This window comes from Sminthopsis crassicaudata, chromosome 3, assembly GCF_048593235.1.
Source record: "Sminthopsis crassicaudata isolate SCR6 chromosome 3, ASM4859323v1, whole genome shotgun sequence".
Lineage (NCBI taxonomy): Eukaryota > Metazoa > Chordata > Mammalia > Dasyuromorphia > Dasyuridae > Sminthopsis > Sminthopsis crassicaudata.
Window position 1 is genome coordinate 516,091,113 of NC_133619.1, and position 23,195 is coordinate 516,114,307.

Here is a 23,195-nt window from a genome sequence, read left to right on the forward strand (position 1 = left end):
AGAGAGTTGCACTCAATGGCCTGTAAGCTTCCTTCCAACTAAAACTACAATCCAGCTCAGTGCCCTGCAGACTACATAAACTGTTTGTCAAATTCAATGGAGCTGAATTTTCCAGCCATCCTCTTCCTGTTTCTGGCCGGGTAATTTCCTCTGTCTTTTTGGCAGCCATCCAGGTTTTACCTCTTTCATGAAGTCTTTCCCTATATCACTAATTCATCCTTAAAAGACTGGGATGGATAAGGTATGGGGGTTGGAGAAGAAGAGTAGAAGGGGAGAAGGAATATTTGTCTCTGAATCAGAAGTTCTATCTTTTCCATAATTTGTTTGAATGTAACTGTATATTCTCCCTCTCTCTGTCTCTCCCTCTCTCTCTCCCTTTCTCTGTCTCTCCCTCTCTCTCTCTCTCCCTCTTTCCCTCTCTTCCTTTCTCCCTCTCTCCCTCTCTTTGAACAAGGGGCTCTTTATGAACAAGGGGTACTATTTTTCCACCGGATGGAAAGTTTTGGGGACAGGAAGACTGTCCCAGGAAAAAAGACAAGATTCTGTGGTTTTTAATGCCTTTGTAAGTGGTGCCCTCCAGTGGTGTATTATAGAAGCAAAGCTTTTTATTTTGCAAACCACCAAAGAGACTAAGGGTCAATATAGCAGGCTACCTCTAAGTAGGGATTTAATAAATGGTTGCTTATTGGTTGATTGTTTAACTTAGAGGAGCTCGATCTTCCTAGAGCAAAACCACAACTTTTTAGGGATCCATGCTGGGTGGGATCCAGGGATCCAAATCATCTCATACCAAGCAACTGTTAAATTTTTAATGTGAACATTTACATCTTGAAAATTATAAAATGCTCCAAAACAGAGCAATTGATTTATTGCTTTGTTGAATGTCTGGGCTTAAGAAGGTGAACATGTTAATAATGGAGATTAAGCTTAAAAGTGTGTCATATATGTATCCCCTTCTTTCTCTCCCCCCCCCCCCCACCACAAGTTGTTAATTATTTACTACCACACTGATGAATCCATGGTATGATTCCTGTGGGGGCTCCCTTCACTGAGGCAGATCATAGTTCTTCCAAAATATAATAGGTAGTCTGTGAGTTATTGTGGCTTTGTCTCTAATATACTTATTCTCATTTTGCTTTCTAATTTTTAGCCTCTCCAAAAATCACTAGACTAGCCTTTGACAAAACACAGAATCCATTAGCAGGCTTCTCTCTATATGAACAACAATTCCCTTCACAGGATCTACCAGAGCATGTGCTTCTCCGACATAAACTTCAAGGAATCCTAGGTCACTTCCATGCTATTATAAACTATAGCTATCAGACTGCAGGAATAGGAGAATAAGAAAAGATTGATTAGGCTTAATTGCTCAATTGTGTAGCATAGAGGATTAATTGGAGGAACTAGGGGTTTTGAGAAGCTTGGAGAAGAGATTAGAGGGAACAAGTTAGTTATTTTAAGTCATCCGAAATTCTGTCTTGGGGAAGAGGGATTAAACTTGGTTTGTCTGGCCCCAAAGGCTTACATCAGGAACGACCAAAGGGAAGTCACAGGGAAAATAATTGTGGCTCAATAGAAGAAAGAACTATCAACTTAAGCTGTCCAATAAAGAAATGGACCCTCTTTGATAATTGCTGAGTTCCCTATCACTGGAAGTGTTCAAACAGAGGCTGAATGTTATAGAAGGGAAATTCCTTTGTAGGAAGGGAGATTGGACTAAATGAATTTTTTTCTTTTCTTTCACAAACCACTTGCCAGTCTGTGGAAGCTTATGGAAAGATTGATTCTGAAAATCCTGGTGTTTACCCATTTTCTTATTTAAAGGCAATGTTAAATTTTCAATTAGAAGTTAGTAAAAATAAAGATAGAAATTTTCCTGATCCTATGAACTCCTTGGAGATCAATGAGCGAGCCTCAGGTTAACATCCTTCAACTAGATGCCTTCTGAGGATACTCCCAAATCTTTGAACCTAAGTTACTGTAGGAATTCAGGAATGGGAGAGAGGACCAGGTTGGGGGCAGCTCTCCAGAGGCTGTGAGTCAAGGTTCATTTCCACATTGCTAGAGTGGCATCCAAAATTTACCAAAATCTCCCAAGGAAAACTTGAGTGATTTATCTGTCATTTCACAGTTAGAGACAGAAATAGGGTTTGAACTTGTCTCTTGACTCTGGGACCAGTGCTCTTTCCATTACTCCACAAGGAAATGGAAGAGATGGAGCAGCTCACATTCATTTTTAAAATGAGACCTTCCCTTTTCCCACCCCCCAAAAAGGTGCTAGTGCCTTCCTCTCTTGAGATGATCTTCCATCTACTCTGTAAATCTCTAACACATTATATTTATTTACATTATGGCCTTTCTTTTGGAATATATGTCTCTTGAGGGCATAAACAGACATCCTATTAACTAATATTCCTTCCAGTTTTTATGTTTTAAGAGCCTTTCCAACTCTAACATTCAATTTTATGGTGGCACTGTGGTAAACAAGAAAAAGAAAGATGATCTCTCCTCTCAAGGAACTCACAGACTAATGGAGGAAAACTGTGTATACAGAAGGAAGCAGAAAAGGATTGGGACCAGCACCAAAGGGAACTTGCTGACATGATGATGGTGGTGGGACAGAAGCCAAACCACAGCAATTGATGTCAAATAAAGAGATGGCTAGGATTTTGAGACTGAGAGGACTTTTCCCCCATTGTCCTCTAGCCCTCCAATCAGAAGAGCAGAAGCAACTGAGGGTACTGGTGAGGTTTGAGTACCAAAGCTGAAGCAATTTCCTTGATGATGAGCTTTTCTAGAGGTGGAAGGAGGATGATAATAATGATGATGATGTCAATGTTGATGGTGTCGTGGTAGAGGAGGAGGAGTCAAACCAAGCAGAGCTGCTGGAAGTAAATGAGGAGAAGAAAAAGTTGGGGTGGGTGCTAGAAAGACAACACATAAAGGAACTTGAAAAGATGGGAAAGGGCTTTTAGAGAGCCAGGAGTATAATTTAGAGAGGAATGAAGACATGACTGACCTGGACATCTTTGTTAAAGTAGAGGTTCTTGGGGGAAGCAGTCAATTAGAGAGAAGCCAGAGGAGTAAAGGGCATTTCCAATGTGTGAAGTCTAGGGCTGTGTAGGGTATGTAGGGTGAAGAGGTTCTGAAGACTCTAGAAAGGAATACAAATTAGAGAGATGAACAAAGACCTAGATTAATTAGGAGTTAATGGGCCTGTAATGTTGATATTAACTTCATGTGGGATCTTAGGCACTTGGGTCTGTACTGAGAATGGTGACAAGTCAGGTCTCCGTTGGAGACAACATCAGGATCTGGGGTCAAGGTCAGAACCTACTGTCAAGGTCATGCTTAATCGGTAGCCAGTATCACAATTCTGTCTGTTTGAGATAATTGTCAGAGTTCAGTATACAGCTGTGATCGAGCCTAGTTTGAGACCAAAGTCCCAGGGCTCAGTGTGAGAAAATTTGGAGCTGAAATTGAGTCTGAATTCAGAACGTATTCAGTCTAGGAATAAAGTTACAAAGGCATATTTTCAAGAAAATAATAGAGAAAGGCAAAGCATACCCATTTTATAGATGAGACAACAAAAACCTAGAGGCATTAAATGACCAAAAATGGAAATCAGTTCTTTGACCTTGGCCCTATTCTTTGTGTGTGTGTGTGTGTGTGTGTGTGTGTGATAAATTTTTTTATTTTTCTATTTTTCCTTTTGAAGATTTTTTTAAATATTCATAGCTGTAATAAATATTTATTTTTTATTATGGCTTTTTATATACATATGAATGGGTAATTTTTTTCAACATTGACCCTTGCAAAAACTTCTGTTTCAACTTTTCCCCTCCTTCCCCTCACCCTCTCCCCTAGATGCCTTGGCCCTATTCTTTTTTTTTTTTTTTTTTTTGAGGCTGGGGTTAAGTGACTTGCCCAGGGTCACACAGCTAGGAAGTGTTATGTGTCTGAGACCAGATTTGAACTTGGGTCCTCCTGAATTCAAGGCTAGTGTTCTACCCACTGTGCCATCTAGCTGCCCTGCCTTGGTCCTATTCTTAAGGGCTTCCAATTCCAGTTCCAGGAAAACAAATCCATAAGTCCATCGGTACCAGATGCAGACAACAGTGACCCTGGACTCTCATTAGCATGCATAGAGCAGAAGATAAAGTAGAGGGGCCTGGTAGGAACCTGTTCAAAGCAGGCAGTCAGTATCCCCTTGGTTCCCATCTGCATAATTTGATTGTTTCTCTTCTGCCAGAAGCTAAGTGATTCTTGGCTTCCCTTTCTGCAGCTGCTGATGTCATAGAGTGGGAGCATTGGGGCTGGGGGGGGGGGGAAGGCAGGGTGCCTGGTGGACCCAAAGCAGATGTGTATGGCATCATCTTCAGGGCCCCTTTCATCTTTCCACTCTTTTCATAAAGCTAATCAGCCTTGCTCTGCCTTGGACTTGTTCTTTGGTTGTTTCAGTCATGTTTGATTCTTTGTGACCCTGTTTGGGGTTTTCTTGGCAAAGACACTGAAGATGAGGGAACTGAGGCAAACTGGATTAAGTGACTTGCTCTGTGTCACCCAGGTAGTGTCTAAGGCTAGATCTGAATTCAGGTTTTCCTGGTTCCAGGCTCTATCCATATCACTATCCAGCTGCCTACCTTTGGGTCACTCGGCTTAATCAAAAGAGTAAAGAGGTTGAGATTGGGAGTTGTAGCTTTTCCTCCTGGTCCTGAGTCAACTTGAATCAGAGGAACTGTTTCCTCATTGGTAAGAAGACTGGATTGCTCTCTAAGGAGCCTCCAGCTCTGACATTCTCTGCTCTAGTATCTGAGGCGGCTCCAGCTCTGAAATTCTCTGCTCTAGTATCTGAGGTGGCTCCAGCTCTGACATTCTCTGTCCTAGGGTCTGAGGCAGCTCCAGCTCTGACATTCTCTGTCCTAGAGTCTGAGGCAGCTCCAGCTCCGACATTCTCTGTCCTAGAGTCTGAGGCATATCCAGCTCCGACATTCTCTGTCCTAGAGTCTGAGGCGGCTCCAGCTCCGACATTCTTTGTCCTAGAGTCTGAGGTGGCTCCAGCTCTGACATTCTTTGTCCTAGAGTCTGAGGCGGCTCCAGCTCTGACATTCTCTGTCCTAGGGTCTGAGGCAGCTCCAGCTCTGACATTCTCTGTCCTAGAGTCTGAGGCATATCCAGCTCCGACATTCTCTGTCCTAGAGTCTGAGGTGGCTCCAGCTCTGACATTCTCTGTCCTAGAGTCTGAGGCATATCCAGCTCCGACATTCTCTGTCCTAGAGTCTGAGGCATATCCAGCTCCGACATTCTCTGTCCTAGAGTCTGAGGCATATCCAGCTCCGACATTCTCTGTCCTAGAGTCTGAGGCATATCCAGCTCCGACATTCTCTGTCCTAGAGTCTGAGGCGGCTCCAGCTCCGACATTCTTTGTCCTAGAGTCTGGAGGTGGCTCCAGCTCTGACATTCTTTGTCCTAGGAGTCTGAGGTGGCTCCAGCTCTGACATTCTCTGTCCTAGGGTCTGAGGCAGCTCCAGCTCTGACATTCTCTGTCCTAGAGTCTGAGGCATATCCAGCTCCGACATTCTCTGTCCTAGAGTCTGAGGTGGCTCCAGCTCTGACATTCTCTGTCCTAGAGTCTGAGGCATATCCAGCTCTGACATTCTCTGTCCTAGAGTCTGAGGCATATCCAGCTCCGACATTCTCTGTCCTAGAGTCTGAGGCATATCCAGCTCTGACATTCTCTGTCCTAGAGTCTGAGGCATATCCAGCTCCGACATTCTCTGTCCTAGAGTCTGAGGCATATCCAGCTCCGACATTCTCTGTCCTAGAGTCTGAGGCGGCTCCAGCTCCGACATTCTCTGTCCTAGAGTCTGAGGCATATCCAGCTCCGACATTCTCTGTCCTAGAGTCTGAGGCGGCTCCAGCTCTGACATTCTCTGTCCTAGAGTCTGAGGCATATCCAGCTCTGACATTCTCTGTCCTAGAGTCTGAGGCATATCCAGCTCCGACATTCTCTGTCCTAGAGTCTGAGGCATATCCAGCTCCGACATTCTCTGTCCTAGAGTCTGAGGCATATCCAGCTCCGACATTCTCTGTCCTAGAGTCTGAGGCATATCCAGCTCCGACATTCTCTGTCCTAGAGTCTGAGGCATATCCAGCTCCGACATTCTCTGTCCTAGAGTCTGAGGTGGCTCCAGCTCTGACATTCTCTGCTCTAGGGTCTGAGGCAGCTCCAGATCCGACATTCTCTGTCCTAGGGTCCGAGGCGGCTCCAGCTCTGACATTCTCTGCTCTAGGATCTGAGGCATATCCAGCTCCGACATTCTCTGTCCTAGGGTCCAAGGCGGCTCCAGCTCCGACATTCTCTGTCCTAGGGTCCGAGGCGGCTCCAGCTCTGACATTCTCTGATCTAGGATCTGAGGCGGCTCTAGCTCTGACATTCTCTGCTCTAGGGTCTGAGGCGGCTCCAGCTCTGACATTCTTTGTCCTAGAGTCTGAGGTGGCTCTAGCTCTGACATTCTCTGTCCTAGAGTCTGAGGCGGCTCCAGCTCCGACATTCTCTGTCCTAGAGTTTGAGGCGGCTCCAGCTCTGACATTCTCTGTCCTAGAGTCTGAGGTGGCTCTAGCTCTGACATTCTCTGCTCTAGGATCTGAGGCATATCCAGCTCCGACATTCTCTATCCTAGGGTCCGAGGCGGCTCCAGCTCTGATATTCTCTGCTCTAGGGTCTGAGGCGGCTCCAGCTCCAACATTCTCTGTCCTAGAGTTTGAGGTGGCTCCAGCTCTGACATTCTCTGCTCTAGGGTCTGAGGTGGCTCCAGCTCTGACATTCTCTGCTCTAGGGTCCGAGGCGGCTCCAGCTCTGACATTCTCTGTCCTAGAGTCTGAGGAGGTTCCAGCTCTGACATTCTTTGTCCTAGAGTCTGAGGTGGCTCCAGCTCTGACATTCTCTGTCCTAGAGTCTGAGGCATATCCAGCTCCGACATTCTCTGTCCTAGAGTCTGAGGTGGCTCCAGCTCTGACATTCTCTGCTCTAGGGTCTGAGGCAGCTCCAGCTCTGACATTCTCTGTCCTAGGGTCTGAGGCATATCCAGCTCCGACATTCTCTGTCCTAGAGTCTGAGACATATCCAGCTCCGACATTCTCTGTCCTAGGGTCTGAGGCGGCTCCAGCTCTGACATTCTCTGTCCTAGAGTCTGAGGCATATCCAGCTCCGACATTCTCTGTCCTAGAGTCTGAGGCATATCCAGCTCCGACATTCTCTGTCCTAGAGTCTGAGGCATATCCAGCTCCGACATTCTCTGTCCTAGAGTCTGAGGCATATCCAGCTCCGACATTCTCTGTCCTAGAGTCTGAGGCATATCCAGCTCCGACATTCTCTGTCCTAGAGTCTGAGGCGGCTCCAGCTCCGACATTCTCTGTCCTAGAGTCTGAGGCATATCCAGCTCCAACATTCTCTGTCCTAGAGTCTGAGGCATATCCAGCTCCGACATTCTCTGTCCTAGAGTCTGAGGCATATCCAGCTCCGACATTCTCTGTCCTAGAGTCTGAGGCATATCCAGCTCCGACATTCTCTGTCCTAGAGTCTGAGGCATATCCAGCTCCGACATTCTCTGTCCTAGAGTCTGAGGTGGCTCCAGCTCTGACATTCTCTGCTCTAGGGTCCGAGGCGGCTCCAGCTCTGACATTCTCTGTCCTAGAGTCTGAGGAGGTTCCAGCTCTGACATTCTTTGTCCTAGAGTCTGAGGTGGCTCCAGCTCTGACATTCTCTGTCCTAGAGTCTGAGGCATATCCAGCTCCGACATTCTCTGTCCTAGAGTCTGAGGTGGCTCCAGCTCTGACATTCTCTGCTCTAGGGTCTGAGGCAGCTCCAGCTCTGACATTCTCTGTCCTAGAGTCCGAGGTGGCTCTACCTCTGACATTCTCTGTCCTAGAGTTTGAGGCAGCCTCCAGCTCCGACATTCTCTGTCCTAGGGTCCAAGGCGGCTCCAGCTCCGACATTCTCTGTCCTAGGGTCCGAGGCGGCTCCAGCTCTGACATTCTCTGATCTAGGATCTGAGGCGGCTCTAGCTCTGACATTCTCTGTCCTAGAGTCTGAGGCGGCTCCAGCTCTGACATTCTCTGCTCTAGGGTCTGAGGCGGCTCCAGCTCTGACATTCTTTGTCCTAGAGTCTGAGGTGGCTCTAGCTCTGACATTCTCTGTCCTAGAGTCTGAGGCGGCTCCAGCTCCGACATTCTCTGTCCTAGAGTTTGAGGCGGCTCCAGCTCTGACATTCTCTGTCCTAGAGTCTGAGGTGGCTCTAGCTCTGACATTCTCTGCTCTAGGATCTGAGGCATATCCAGCTCTGACATTCTCTGTCCTAGAGTTTGAGGAGGCTCCAGCTCCGACATTCTCTGTCCTAGGGTCCGAGGCGGCTCCAGCTCTGACAGTCTGAGGCGGCTCCAGCTCTGACATTCTCTGTCCTAGAGTTTGAGGCGGCCTCCAGCTCTGACATTCTCTGTCCTAGAGTCTGAGGCGGCTCCAGCTCTGACATTCTCTGTCCTAGAGTCTGAGGTGGCTCTAGCTCCGACATTCTCTGTCCTAGAGTCTGAGGCATATCCAGCTCCGACATTCTCTGTCCTAGGGTCCGAGGCGGCTCCAGCTCTGACATTCTCTGATCTAGGATCTGAGGCGGCTCTAGCTCTGACATTCTCTGTCCTAGAGTCTGAGGTGGCTCTACCTCTGACATTCTCTGTCCTAGAGTTTGAGGCAGCCTCCAGCTCTGACATTCTCTGATCTAGGGTCTGAGGTGGCTCCAGCTCTGACATTCTCTGTCCTAGGGTCCAGGGCGGCCTCCAGCTCTGACATTCTCTGTCCTAGAGTCTGAGGTGGTTCCAGCTCTGACATTCTCTGTCCTAGGGTCCAGGGCGGCCTCCAGCTCTGACATTCTCTGATCTAGGGCCTGAGGAGGCCTCCAGCTCTGACATTCTCTGCTCTAGGGTCTGAGGCAGCTCCAGATCCGACATTCTCTGTCCTAGGGTCCGAGGCGGCTCCAGCTCTGACATTCTCTGATCTAGCGCCTGAGGAGGCCTCCAGCTGCCTCTGGTCTTGTGTTTTCCTACTTTGATGGCCTATGTCCTGTGTAGTCTGGGATGTCCTCCAGCTCTGCCAGTGTGTCTTTTTGTCTTAAGATGCATTCTGTTTCTGAGTCTGGGTGTTCTATAAGATGCCTTCTGGATCTGATGTTCTCTGCTCCCTGATCACACTGGGTTTTTAGGATTTTCTGTGTAGGCCCACAGATATAAAATGAAGTTGACTAATTGCTCTGTTCCTCCCTAGACTCTATTACCACACCCACCCCAGATGAGTGGGGGACTGGCAGAACTTGGGAACCTTCAGGGAGCTCATTATCCCCAACTCCAGCCTGCCCTGTTCACTCTCTTCTCCCCTGATGACTTGAGGGTGTTTGTTGCCACCCAACATTTTCCAACCTGTTTCCCTTCCTTGGGGAAACCTCTTGAAATCCTTTATTATCCACAGAAGAGGGTGTGGGTTCCAAAGCACACATCTTCCCTGCCAGTTGGGGCCCCTACCATCATCATCTACTCTAGCACATGTGTCTGTGTGGTCAATGTGATTCATTGAGTTCAGTGTGTTGTCAAATCTTACACAAAGTAAAATACCAGTTCTTCCAGGAAGCCTGCCCTGACAACTCTCCCCTATCTATCAATCCTCTTTTTCCTTGACCCCTACTGCCCTCCCTGCTTCTATCACTTGTTTAGCAAATTACCTGGCCCTAGTTTGTATATAGATATTTAGATATTACAGCCAGAGCTGGAAGGGACCTTTGAACATGAATGTTAGACACGGAACAGATCTTAAAATAAGGAATGGTAGAATTTAGACTTTCAGCTAGAAGTGGATCATAGAATACAAAAGGTAGAACCAGGAAGGATTTAAAACAGAAGTGGATCTTAGAACACATTGTTAGAACAGGAAGGAAAGCAATTTCAAGATTCTCTCATTCCTTCACTTTGTAGATGAAGAAATTGAAGGCAAGATAAGAGAAATTATTTATCTCTAACAGCTTTACAAATGTCAGGATTCTTTCCCCATATATACCATAAGTTGATTGAAGAATAAGAAACTTGGTATATACAGTCCAAGGAGTCCTAACCTTTATGGTGTCATTGCTTTTTGACAGTTTGGTAAAGTCCCTGATCCCCTGCTCAAGATTATGTTTTTAAATGAATATGATAACCAGCATGGGTTTACAAAGAAAAGCAATTATATTGTAATATAGTTGTCAGATGTTTTAAAAAAGTGTCTGGAAAATTAAGAAAACCTGCTGTGTACATGTGGTCTTCATGATTTCCCGTGGCCAAAAACTTCAGCCTTCTGTGGACAACCTTGGGGTGAACCTCTCTCAACTTAGCCAGGTTGGTCTTCAGACAAGAGACATCCAGTTGATCACTGGATTTGTATTTGAAACCTTTCCAGCTTGGTAAAATTTCATAGAGTGGTTCCCCTGGCATGGTTTCAGAGAGCCTAAGGGTATAGCTCCATGAAGAGGACCTCAGTGGAAACCATAAAATGAATATTATGAAGTTTGAGATGCTGTTCAGTTATCATCTTTCTATCTCTTCTCTTTCCTCCTTCTAACTAGAGATTGAGAGTTGCCTACCCTCTCTGTTTTAGGTTCAGTCTTTCTATAAAACACACTCTCTCTCTCCTATTCCCACCCATCATCTGTTCTCTTTGTCTCTATCCTTTCTTCTCTCTCTGTCTTTCTCTTTCTGATTCTCTCTGTCTTTCTCTCTCCTTGTCTCTTCTCCATTTCTCACCTTTCTTTCTCTCGCTTTCTATCTTTTCTTTCTTCTTTCTTTTTTCTACCTTCCTCTTTCCTCATCTCTCATTTTTCTCTCCTGTTTTTCTTATCTCTTCCTTCTCCCCCACTCTCCATCTCCTTTCTCTTATTTCTTCTCTCTCTGCTCCTTCTTTCCTTCTTTCACCTTCTTCCCTCCTTTTTTTCACCTTCCTCCCTCTCTGTTCTTATCTTGGCTCCCTCCTTTCCTTTTCTTCATTCCTTCTTTTCTCTTTCCCTCAATCCTGCTATTCTCTTCCTCTCTTCCTTTCTCCCTTTCCTCCTATCTTTCTTTCTCCTTCTCCTTCCCTTTATTGCTTCCTCTTCCACTCTTTCCCTCTCCCTTTCTTGCTTTGGCCTAACTCCCTACACTATTCATCTATTTACTATTTCCTCTTCTCTGGGGATGACTTGAAAGGATGTTGTTTGGGAAGTGGTTTCCGCTCAGAAGTGACCTACCTTCTGTTCTGTCTGTCAGCACACAACACAGATACACACACACTCCTCTCCCTCCCTGGGGTGTAGGACAAAGCTCATATCTCTAGGTGATAGCCCTTGCTGACACTTTCCTCTTAGTATTGAGATTTTCTCTGAGGATTTAATCAAACACAGAAGACAGTAACAATCTACCGTTTGGAACACTGTGGAGGAAATTAAGGCTCTGAGTTTTAAGCATTTTCCCCAATGTCTTATAGCAGATGAGAGCAGAACTAGGTCTAAAACTCATGGTCCCAGACCTTCCTATCATTTCCTCTACTCCATCCCTTCTTAGAGTCCTCATACTTTACTATAATTTTCTCATGCTTGCTAAATCATCTGTGTATCACAGTGACAGAAGAAAGGGAGATGTATCCAGCCAGATAAGAAGAAAATTAAGGACAAGTTAGGACCCTGTAAAATCAAGTTTTCCCTTCAATCTCCATTGGGTATAAGTAGGAAAGATGGCTTCTAAGCTTTCTCAGGTGTAATACTTCAGGGGGCAGGAAGTCAGGAGCTCTGGTTTTGCCAGTAACTTGTATATGAGCACAACCAGAGATGATCTCTAAAATATTTGCAAATAGTTGTTATTTTATGGTTCTATATTCTATTCAGGAACAGATCTATAACCTGGAACTTGCTTCACCACAGTGCCCAGGCCAATAGAAAAAGAGGCCTGCATTTCACAAGGCCTGGGGTAAAGAACTGGATTGTCTATTTCCTGAAAAAAATTCTTCTCAGGTCTTCAGTAACATCCTTTAGAGATTAGTGTTAATACCTCTTATATTATCTGCCTTCTAGGAGAGGAATTTGTAAAGTTAAAGGGCTATAGAAATGGACATCGTTTATATTTTCATCATCATGATTATAAAGTTATAAAATTTTATCAACATTATTAAATGTCTCCCAGGATCAAGCCCATGTCCCTAACAGCTCAGGATGTAGTCACTGATGAGAGATATTCTAGAGCAGAGCCTGAGGTAAAGTGATGGCTTTGCCCCACATGACTTCACTCTAAAAAAAATCCAGTAGGTGACTTGAAGAGCTTTGCACAAAATTATTAATGGAGCAACCATCTCTCAACCTGCTAAGAATGGCATGATGATGGGACATTTGGATTTAGAGGAATCTGGATTCACAATTCTGGTTCTGCTCCTTATTGCTTTTGATTAAATTTAATAAATATTCCTTCAGTGCCTACTATGTGCAAGGAAATGTGCCAAAAGTTGAGGGCAAAGAGACAGAAATGAAATAGTTCTTACCTTCAAAAACCTTATAATCTATGAAGGAACTACAGTACAAATAAGTATTTTGTTATTGTTCAGTCCTTTCAGTTGCATCGATTCTTTGTGACCTCATTTGGGTTTTCTTGGTAGAAATACAGGAATGGTTTGCCGTTTTTTTCCTCTAGGTCATTTTACATATGAGGAAATTGAGGCAAACAGGGTGATGTGATTTTCCCAGGGTCACACAGCTAATAAGTGGCTGAGGTCACATTTGAATTCAGGAAGTTGAATGTTCTTGATTTCAGATCTGGTGCTCTGTCCACTGCACCATCTAGCTGTCCCCACAAATAAGTATAGTCCAAAGTAAATTATGGACGGAGAAAGCATTAACAGCTAAAAACAAAGTCAGTGAAAGCTTCAGAGATGGAGTGCTATCAGAACTGAGCTTTGAAGGAAGACAAGAATTCTGAAAGGTGGTGATGAAGAGGGAGTAATTTTTGGGCACTGGAAATGGAATATTAAGATCAAGAAACAACAAACATAAGAGTTTTGCTGAAGAATAGAGCACAATAGAAGAAATAATGTGAAATAAGTTTCTGGAAGTGAATCTTATACACTAAACTGACATGCTAAGCTGAGGAATCTGTATTCTATTTCGTATATAGTAAGAAGTTTTTTAGGGGCAGCTAGGTGGCACAGTGGATAGAACAGCAGCCCTGAAGTCAGGAGGATCTGAGTTCAAATCTGGTCTCAGATTTGTGACCCTGGGCAAGTCACTTAACCCCAATTGCCTTAGGTGGGGGGGGGGGAGTTTTTAAGCAGAGGGACAGCATGTTCAAAACCATTAGGAAAAAAACTTTAAGCACTTGAGTGGAGAATAAATTAGAGAGAAGAGACAGAGACCAATTAGCAGAGTATTCTCCTCCGATGTTTAGATAAGAAGCATGATGAAGATCTGACAGGGATAGTATAGAGGCAAAAAATATTTTGTATATATTTATGTGTGTTGTTTCTTGAGGAAGGCAATTTCCTTGTTTTTGTTTTTCCATCTCTAGTGTTCACCACAGTTCCTGGCACAGAATAGGCATTTAATAAGTTAGTTTCATTGAACTGAATTAAATGGATGGTGATTCTATTCTTGTAATCCACTCACTCATTTACCCTACCTATATATTCTTGTCATTCAAACTGTTTGGGGTCCTTCCCTGTCAACATTAAGGTGTTGATTGCAGGCAGTTCCGGTGTGAGCTGGTGTGCTCATCAAAGATACTGAGGCAGATAGCCCATAGTTTTGTTACTCTACCATTGTGGTACCACAGATCTGGGCATAATATTGGGTAAGTTGGATCTTCATCTGTCTAAAAGTAGAAGAGATGACCTTGAAAGGCTGAATTTATCTCAGTGATAGTGAGTCCTCTGAATGCTTTGAATCTGGGGTATCATTACTTTCTTTGGACCCTCTTTTGCTCCCAGCTACAGTGTATTAGATACACTGGGTCTGATGTGGTCATTTTATTCAGTTTCTGTCTAGTGCTGACAAACCTGTTACAACATCCCCGGCACAGAGCAGTGACTAGCCATTTTGTTGGCCAGAACAAGCAGCCTAAAATGTGTCCTAGAATCAACTTTGTAATTCATGATGTGAAAAAAAAATACAAGAATTAATTAAGACAAATTCCCTTGTGCAGGAGGAACTTGTAGTGACTCAAGGAGATGTTTTTAATTTTCCATTTTAATTATAGTTTTTTTTAAGTTATATTGTTTTTAGCTACTGAAACTAGAAAGACTTGTGGTTGACTGAAATTCCTCTACCTTTTTCACATGCATGAGCTATGTATGGTTCCTTCAATGGGTATGTCTTCAGATGGGCACCAAGGCATACTAGAAGAGTACAAGTGATCTGGGATGTAATTTCAGCACTGCAACCCTGATGGTCTTAGACAAGCTGAAGCAGAAAAGTACAATGGAAAGAGAACTGACTTTGTAGTCAGAGGTCAGAGGTTCAAGTGCTTCCTCTGTGATTTACTACATGTGTGGCTTTGGACAAGTCCATTTCCCTCCCTGGGACTTAGCTTGCTTATCTTCAAAATGAGAAGATTTGAATAAATCTGAGGTTCTTAGCATTGACTTCATAGAGTTCCAAGGAGTCCATGGATAGATTTCAGGGAACAGGGGAAAAAAGACATCTTTATTTTTATTAATCATAATTTAAATGTAGCCTTTCCTTTAATAATGAATTTTTTAAAAATTATGCTTCTAGCCCTTTGATCTAGCCATGTCTCTACTGGGTCTGTATGGCAAAGAGATCATAAAAAAGAGAAAAGAACCTACATGTGTAAAAATGTTTATAGCAGTTCTTTTTGTAGTGACAAGGAACTAGAAATTGAGTGGAAGCCTTTCAGTGAGGGATGGCTGAATAAGTTACAGTATATGAATGTCATGGAATATTATTGTTCTATAAGAAATGATGAGCAGGGTGACTTCAGAAACCCCTGGAAAGATTTACATGACCTGATGCTAAGTGAAGTGAACTGAACCAAGAGAACATTGTACATAGTAATAATAAGATTATGTGATGATCAACTGTGATAACCTTGACTCTTTTCACCAGTGTAGTAATTCAGGTCGATTCCAATAGACTTGTGATAGAGAGAGCCATCTGCATCCAGAAAGAGAACTATGAGGATCACAACGTAGCATTTTCACCTTTTTTGCTGTTTACTTTCTTCCTTATTTTCCCCCCTTTTGATCCGATCTTTCTTGTGCAGTCTGATAAATGTGGAAATATGTTTAACCTATACTGAATGTCTTGCTGTCTAAGGGATGGGGGTGGGGTGGGGAGGGAAGGAGAAAAATTTGGGACACAAAGTTTTACAAGGATGGATGTTGAAAACTATCTTTGCATGTATTTTTATTAAAGCTTTTTAATTTTCAAAAGACATACATGGATAATTTTTCAAAATTAATCCTTGCAAAATCCCATGTTCCAATTCCCCCCTCCCTCCCCTAGATAGCAAGCAATCCAATATATGTTAAACATGGTAAAATGCACATTAAGTACAATATATGCATGCATATTTATACATTGATCTTGTTGTATGAGAAAAATCAAATCAAAAATTAAAAAAATGAGAAAGAAAATAAAATTCAAGCAAACAACAACAAACAGAGTTAAAATGCTATGTTGGGAACCACACTCAGTTCCTACTGTCCTCTTTCTGGGTACAGACAGCTGTCTTCATCAAAAAAACCCATTGGAACTGGCCTGAATGATCTCATTATTGGAAAGAGCTGCACCCATCAAATTGATGTGTGTGTGTGTGTGTGTGTGTGTGTGTGTGTGTGTATGTATGTATATATATAAAATTTATTTATTTATTTATTTATTTGTTTATTTATTTTTTTTTTTTGCTGAAGCAATTGGTGTTAAAGTAACTTGCCCAGGGTCACACAGCTAGGAAGTGTTAAGTGTCTGAGACCAGATTTGAACTCAGGTCATCCTGACTTCAGGGCTGGTGCTCTATCCACTGCACCATCTAGCTGCCCCAGATCATTGTACAATTCTGATGTTGCTGTGTACAATGATCTTCTGGTTCTACTCATTTCACTCAGCATCAGTTCGTGTAGGTCTGTCCAGACCTCTCAAGTCATCCTGCTGATCATTTCTTATAGAACAATAATATTCCATGACATTCATATGCCATAACTAATTTAACCATTCTCTAATCGATGGGATTCACTCAGTTTCCAGTTCCTTGCCACTACAAAAAGGGCTGCCACAAACATTTTTGCACATGTGGATCCCTTTCCCTCCTTTAAGATCATTTTGGAATTTAAGTCCAGTAAAAATACTGTTGGATCAAAGAGTATTTGCATGTGTTTGGGAAAAAAACTATTATCATAAAAAATTATGATTCTAAAAGGAATCTGTAGATTTCATCAGACTACTAGAAGGATCTATGATGTCCCAAATACTTAGAATCTCCAGGCTAGGTGATCTCTGTGGTCCCTTGCAACTCCAAATCTATGACCCTAAGTCACTGGCCCTAAAATTAGAAGTTGAATTTAAATTTCACAATTTGTGAGTCTATGAAAACATTTCATATGACGTTTCCCCCACTAGAATATTCTCCCCCCCATCCCATTTCCCAGCTGTTGTGAAGGGCCTTAGGACACTTGTCTTAATAATTATGATGATGATAACAATATCTTTTATACAAATGATTTTAAATATACAATCTTACTTGATCCTCCCAAGGACCTTGTGAGGGAGATAGTTTTTTCAACATTTAGATCAAGTATTATTATTGTTCCTATTTTATAAATAGAGTCAGATAGATTATGTGATTTGCCCAGGACTGCCTTCTTGGTAAATGTCATGAATAGGATTAAAACTCAGGTCTTCAGACTGCAAGTTCAGGACTTTGCTAGTTTACATTGCCCTGTTTTAAACATAAACAAGCCCCATATCTTGATTGTCTCTATGTTGGTTGTCAGAACAGTTGCCTGGCAACTGACATCAGCATCTTCTTCCCTGTGGGTTACCCTGCCTGCTCATCCTGCAAATAAGAACCAAGAAAGCTTTTCTTTGGCCTCTGGGGAGGCTCTGCATCAGTCCCTGGGAGTCCCTGACTTGTACTGGTAGGGAAAGTTGGAAGGAGGAGCTAGAGCTGGGGAAAGGGGCGGGAACAAGTAGGTTAGATGAAAACAGGTGAGGGAGGGAGCAGAAGTGTAGGCTGGATGCTTCCTTTCCACAGCATCAGTAACTCCAGGGCACTCATCAAGGTAGCAGGTCTTGTGTGAGGAGCTGAGCAGGGGCCATGGCTACTGAGGAAGCTGACAAGCCACAGCTGGAAATGCCACTAGTCCTTGATGAGGACTTGACCAAGCAGATGAGGATACGAGTGGACACTCTGAAGAAGAATAACGAGAAGCGCCAGGATGGGGAGAAGCTGCTGCGACCGGCAGAGTATGTGTACCGCCTGGATTTCATCCAGCAGCAGAAACTACAGTTTGAGCGCTGGAACATTATGCTGGACAAGGCCGGCAAGGTGACCATCACGGGCACATCCCAGCATTGGACACCGGATCTCACCAACCTCATGACCCGGCAGCTTCTGGACCCAGCGGCCATCTTCTGGAGGAAGGAAGACTCTGATGCTATGGATTGGAACGAGGCAGATGCCCAGGAGTTTGGGGAGAGGCTGTCCGAGCTGGCCAAGATCCGAAAAGTGATGTACTTCCTAATCACCTTTGGCGAGGGCCTCGAACCTGCCAACCTTAAGTCTTCAGTGATTTTTAATCAGCTTTGATATTGAACCTGGTTGCCCACTTCAACCCTTGTCCCCATCCTTATCAAGGATCAGGGTGTCTTTCCTCTATTTACCCCTCCATTATTTTCTTCTGGGACTTGCTTTTTCTCTCCTCTTCCCTTTTTCCCTCTTAAAAAAATCTAAACACTCCACACATCTCCCCTTTCCCTCCCCTAGACTTTCATTCTTCTTTCCTAATGTTTGCTTTGTACCTCTCACTTTTGTACCTCCTAAATTTTAAAAATGCATTTTTCTTTCCATTTTATTTATTTTATTCTATTATCAGGAAAACTATTCCATTTCCAGCTGTTGCATTGATTTCTCTTCCCATTCATTCCTTTTCTTACCCAACTCCCTGAAATTTTAGATATGAGTGTTCCCCCATCTAGCAATCCTCCAGCCCTTTTGATCTGATCAGGCCTCTTTCCTTCAGTACCACTTTGATGAATTTTGGGGAAAAGATTATTTATCCTCACATACACCATCACTTCTTTTGCCTAGTGTTTGTCTCCATCACCCTCCCCACTATCATCCTTTCCCTTCCCCTACATGTCCCTTTTCATGCAGCATCAGTGTATCTCAACCCTGCCTTCTGTTATTGGGTGTCTACCCTTTTTCTCCACTATTTCCCTCCCAGTGATATTGCTGGCTACTGAATACCCTGTTTCGGGGGAGGGGAGCAATGACAGCAGTTGCTATACCTGGTCTGAGCTTGTGGGTGTGTCGAGCAGCTTTGGAGAAACAATTCACTTTTCTTTCCGACTTCTTTTCTATTCTGGAACAGAAACCATAACTGACATTTTTGACTATGCAAGGTGGGGACAACCTTCTGCTAGCCTAGGGTATAGTATTGTACACAGACTGTTTGCTGGGATGCATGCAGTTAAATGTTGGGCCAGCAAGAGCTTTGGAAAGGTAGGTTTGGGGGGAGACAATGAGAGAGATCAGCTTATGCTGAGCATATTGTGATGGCTAAAGACTTGCCATTCCCTCTTCATCTAGGGTAAGAGAGAGCTATTCCAAAGAAAGAGACCTTTAAATCTCTATTTTTTATCTAGAGTTTTTACATAAAACTAAAAGTGAATCTGAAGACAGATTTCTTTTAGGGAATATCCAACTTTTCGCATTGTTAAGGGATCTTAATTCCTCTCTTTGGGCTGTTCTAAGGGTCCTAGCCTCACAGTATATGAGCTGACATGGGCTGTCCCCGACAGCAAGGCATTAAAGGAAAATACTCACTTGAGACATGTCTCTTTCATCTAAAAATTCCCCTTAGAGAGAACCTTGCTCTTTCAGGCTAAATACAGTAGCTTAGGGGAAGAAGGCATGGAGCATTTAATGTGGGAGGTGAACCCGAGAGTAGAGAATTACAAGGAAAAGCAGCAATCTAGTTCCGTTAGGTTCTTTTTAAAAAAAGAAATGCACATATATATTCATATAGATATAGCTCTATATATACTACAGAATATTGAATCTCCATATATATATATATATTTTGCATAGCAAAAATGTATACATAGCTCGAGTGATCTTTTAAGAGACAAGGTACTTCTCTTGACAACTTTAGGAATTTACTTCCCAGATGCAAAATATGATGATTCTCAGTAGATTTCTGATTCTGCAAAGTTCACATAAAAAGACTTGCTCATCATTTCCAGCAGATGGAGGAGAGGACAAGGTGTTTGAAGAAGATTTCCATCCTCAAGAAAACTCAAAGATGGGAATAGGGAGGACTGAAGGGTCCAGTTGTTTGGGGGCAAGAGAGGCAACACTAGATATTGTGGCTTAATGCTAAGGCTGCAGAATTCCAGCAGAAGACAATGTGGATTCTTGGGACTTTTCCTATAAGTAACATTTTTTGTAGAAATGACTTTTTCCAGGATTCTAGTCCTTGAGGATGGCTTCTTTGGACTGACCGTTCTGGGGTGCTCACCACGCATATCCATTTGGCTTTTTCTTTAAAAAAAAAGTTTTATTGATGTCTTTTGTCTTTACCTCATACTCATTTCCTACCTGCTTCCCCTTTCCCCTCAGATTGAACCCTTCCTTGCAACAAAGACCTGATACAATGATTGTATCTGTATTTGATCATGTATTCAATGTTTCCTGCTAGTTATGTCCCTTCGTCTTTGCTGGGATGGGAGAGCCATAGTTAATTATCTGTTATCTGGATTTTGGTTTTTTGTTTACTCGGAGTTTAAATTTCTTTTCATTATCTCTTCATTACAAATATTATTTTCTTGGTTCTGATTATTTTACTTTGCCTTTGTGGCAAAAACTTTTTCTATATTTCTCCAAATTTCTCAGATTTGCTGTAATATTCCATTACATTCCCAAATCGGTTCAGCTTCTGTCCTGGGATTAGAATGTTGTCTGGTTAATAGGATATGTGTTTCACAACTGCAGGTATCTATATGAGGCAGCAAATGGTTTAGTGTGGAAAATGTCCTGAACTGAGGGAATGGGGATATTGAAATGATAGCATCAGTTTTGCCATAAGCTCACTGTGTGACTTTGGGAAGAGTCATTTTCCCTTTCATGATTTTGATTTCCACTTTTGAAAAATGAGGGTGTTAGAGTAGATGTCTCTGTGAATTTTTCTAATTTAACATCACTTTATGATTCCATTATTTTATTGTATGTCTGTGGGCTAGTACTGATCACAGTTTAACAGAACCAAATATTTAGTATTTTCTTTGTAAATCTTGGCCTTAGCTCTGGGCAGACAAAAATGAAAAATTGACATGTTTACTGACCCTAAGGAGCTTACAGTTTAGTAGACAAAAGTTAGAATCAAATGGTTCTCCTAGTTCACCCTCTTCATTTTGCAGGATTAGGAAACTGGGCTTTAGAGAGGTAGATTTATTTTCTCTAAGTCACACAGCAAATGCATGGTAGAGCTACAATTAGAATCCCACATTCCCTGACTTCCAGTCTAATGCTCTTTTTTTTTTTTTTTTTTTTTTTTTTTTTTTTTTTTTTTACTACACCATGTCATTAGGCAGCAAATATACTAAAACTTATATACCTCTATCTACCTAGGGTACATTTGATTTCATGTTTCCTTTTCCGAGTCATCATGGAAAGTAAACTATTATTGTTACCTAGAACTCAAAGCTAACTATAAAAATCTTCCTTTCCTTAGAGGGAATGTATTTTAATTTCTTAGATATATTTTAAAAAATAAAAACAGCAACAATAGAAGCAAAAAACCAGGTCCAATTGTGACTTCCAGGGTTCATTCACAAATAAGAGTTTTTCTATGCTGTGGTTTACTTTGACCTAAGTAATGTCAACCATTAGGTCTATCATTGTTAAGACTGCTATTATTTTCCAAATTGTGTCTTATTATCACAGTGCTTGCCATGCAGCAGGAATTTATAATCAATACTTTATTTATCTTTTGATCCTCACTCCAAACCTGTAAGATAGGGAAAGGCAATGATTTTTTTTTCCCCTACTCAATATAAATGAGGAAAAACAGATGGGAGCCCTACTTAGAAAGTGATTTGCTCCAACTCTTACAACGTTAGTGGCACAATTGGGACCATAACCCCCATCTCCCAATCCCTCTAGTAAATTGCCCTAAGGCTAATTAGTTCTCTCTAAATGGGCAAGTCACTCAGCCCTTGAACCTCGCTTTTGGCATCTGTATAATGAATTACCTTTCTTCAAGAGGAGTTGTACAATGGGATAAGTAATGCCTTTTAAAAATAGAAATCACCCGAAAATATGAATTGTTATCATTATTGTAAACTTCGTGTATCTAATCTAAGTAAGACTCTTTTGGTTTTGGAACCTCCACTAAGATTAGCAAGGTATAGATGTTGGTGTGGGGTGTCACTGTGGGTGACAGCTACTTCATCTTTATATTTCTGCCTATCTAATCTCTCTCAGTTTGAAGTCCCTCCAAACTTGTATTCAGTATATGTGTTCAATAAAAATCTATATTCTCTTGTACTCTAAGGTGTGCATTTTCTTCCTGTCTGGTATTTACTTCAGGGCCATTTTCTTGCTCCATTCTGCAGTTGCAATCAATGGATCAATCTGCATTTATGTGCCAGGCATTGTCCTGAGGATAAAAAGATAAAAATTATGTAGTCCTGGATTTTAAGGAGCTTATATTTTATTAGGGAAACATAAACATATAAAACAAGTCATAGACAAATGTCATTGTCAAATGTAATTGAGGGAAGGATCAGGGAGGCTCAGTGTAAATGACATTTCAGTTAAGTTTTAAAGACGATCAGGGATTCTGAGATCTTTCTGAGATTATGGGGATCCACAATTCTCACCCATATCATATAAGTATTCTGGATATACCAGAAGAGAATATTGGTATAGAAAGCATGGGCTTTGGAGGAGAGGTGTTGAGACTCTGGAAAGCTCTGAACTATTTCCCAGGGGAATCCTATCCCATCTCTTCCAGTTGATGATTTCTTCAAGCTCTTCTTCCTAACAAGATTATTCAGATTTGGGCTTTGGGGAATTTGCTATTTCTGTGGTCTGAATGATACTATGTAAGGTTGAAGAGGGATTTCCTGTTCGTGTATGGGTTGGAATCAGTGGCTCTTGGATATATTCTGTGAGTCCACAAAGCATAATCAATATATACTATTAACAATAATAGTTACCATTTATGTCACTATTTAAGATTTGCAAAGAGTTTCACATATCTCATTTAATCCTTACAAAACAACTTAGTGAAATTGTTATTGTTACCATTTTGTAGATATTGAGGGTATTTGAGGTATACTGGGGGAAACTGAGGCAACTGTCTGAGGCAAGATTTAAATTCAGTTCTACTTGACTCTAACACTATACACTGTGAAATCTAATTTATTTACTTGTGGACACTATAAACCTCCCACCCCAATCCTTATAAAATGCATGTTATAGGGCAACTAGATGGCATAGTAGATAAAGCACTAGCTCTGAAGTCAAGAGAACTGGAGTTCAAATCTGGCCTCAGACACTCAACATTTTAAACATTTACCAGCTGTGTCACCCTGGGTAAGTCACTTAATCCCAAATGCTTTGTAAAAATAAAATGCATGTTATATTATTGTGTACTGTAAAAAGAGCCTACACAGCAGGTAAAAGATCCCTGAAGACCTGTTCAACACAATGTTAATGGAAATTGAAACAGAAAGCAGAATTGTGAAGAAGTGACCTTTATCTTTGGAGATACTTATAGCTTCCTTCCAAGTGTTTGTATCCCTTTTCCCATCTGTGTGTAGGCCAGATGTTATATCTGAGCCTGATTGAATTACTAACCCTATGACTAATTTCTAAACATTTTCCACAATTACCCCTCATTTTACAGCTGAGAAAATTGA

The 23,195-nt window shown here is 42.3% G+C and overlaps 2 protein-coding genes across 3 annotated transcripts in view; both read left to right on the forward strand.

The window, feature by feature from the left end:
* CAPN5 (calpain 5) overlaps window positions 1–23,195 on the forward strand; it is a 151,837-nt gene that overhangs the window by 95,616 nt on the left and 33,026 nt on the right. The gene's annotated exons all lie outside the window — the stretch shown is intronic.
* Window positions 17,231–21,816, forward strand: OMP (olfactory marker protein). Its single transcript, XM_074304135.1, has one exon. The coding sequence runs from the start codon at window positions 17,365–17,367 to the stop codon at window positions 17,854–17,856; it is 492 nt and encodes a 163-aa protein (XP_074160236.1). The 5' UTR covers window positions 17,231–17,364; the 3' UTR covers window positions 17,857–21,816.

Bases quoted from the DNA above. Each gene is read 5' to 3' on its own strand.
- OMP (XM_074304135.1), top strand. From the start codon at position 17,365: ATGGCTACTGAGGAAGCTGACAAGCCACAGCTGGAAATGCCACTAGTC.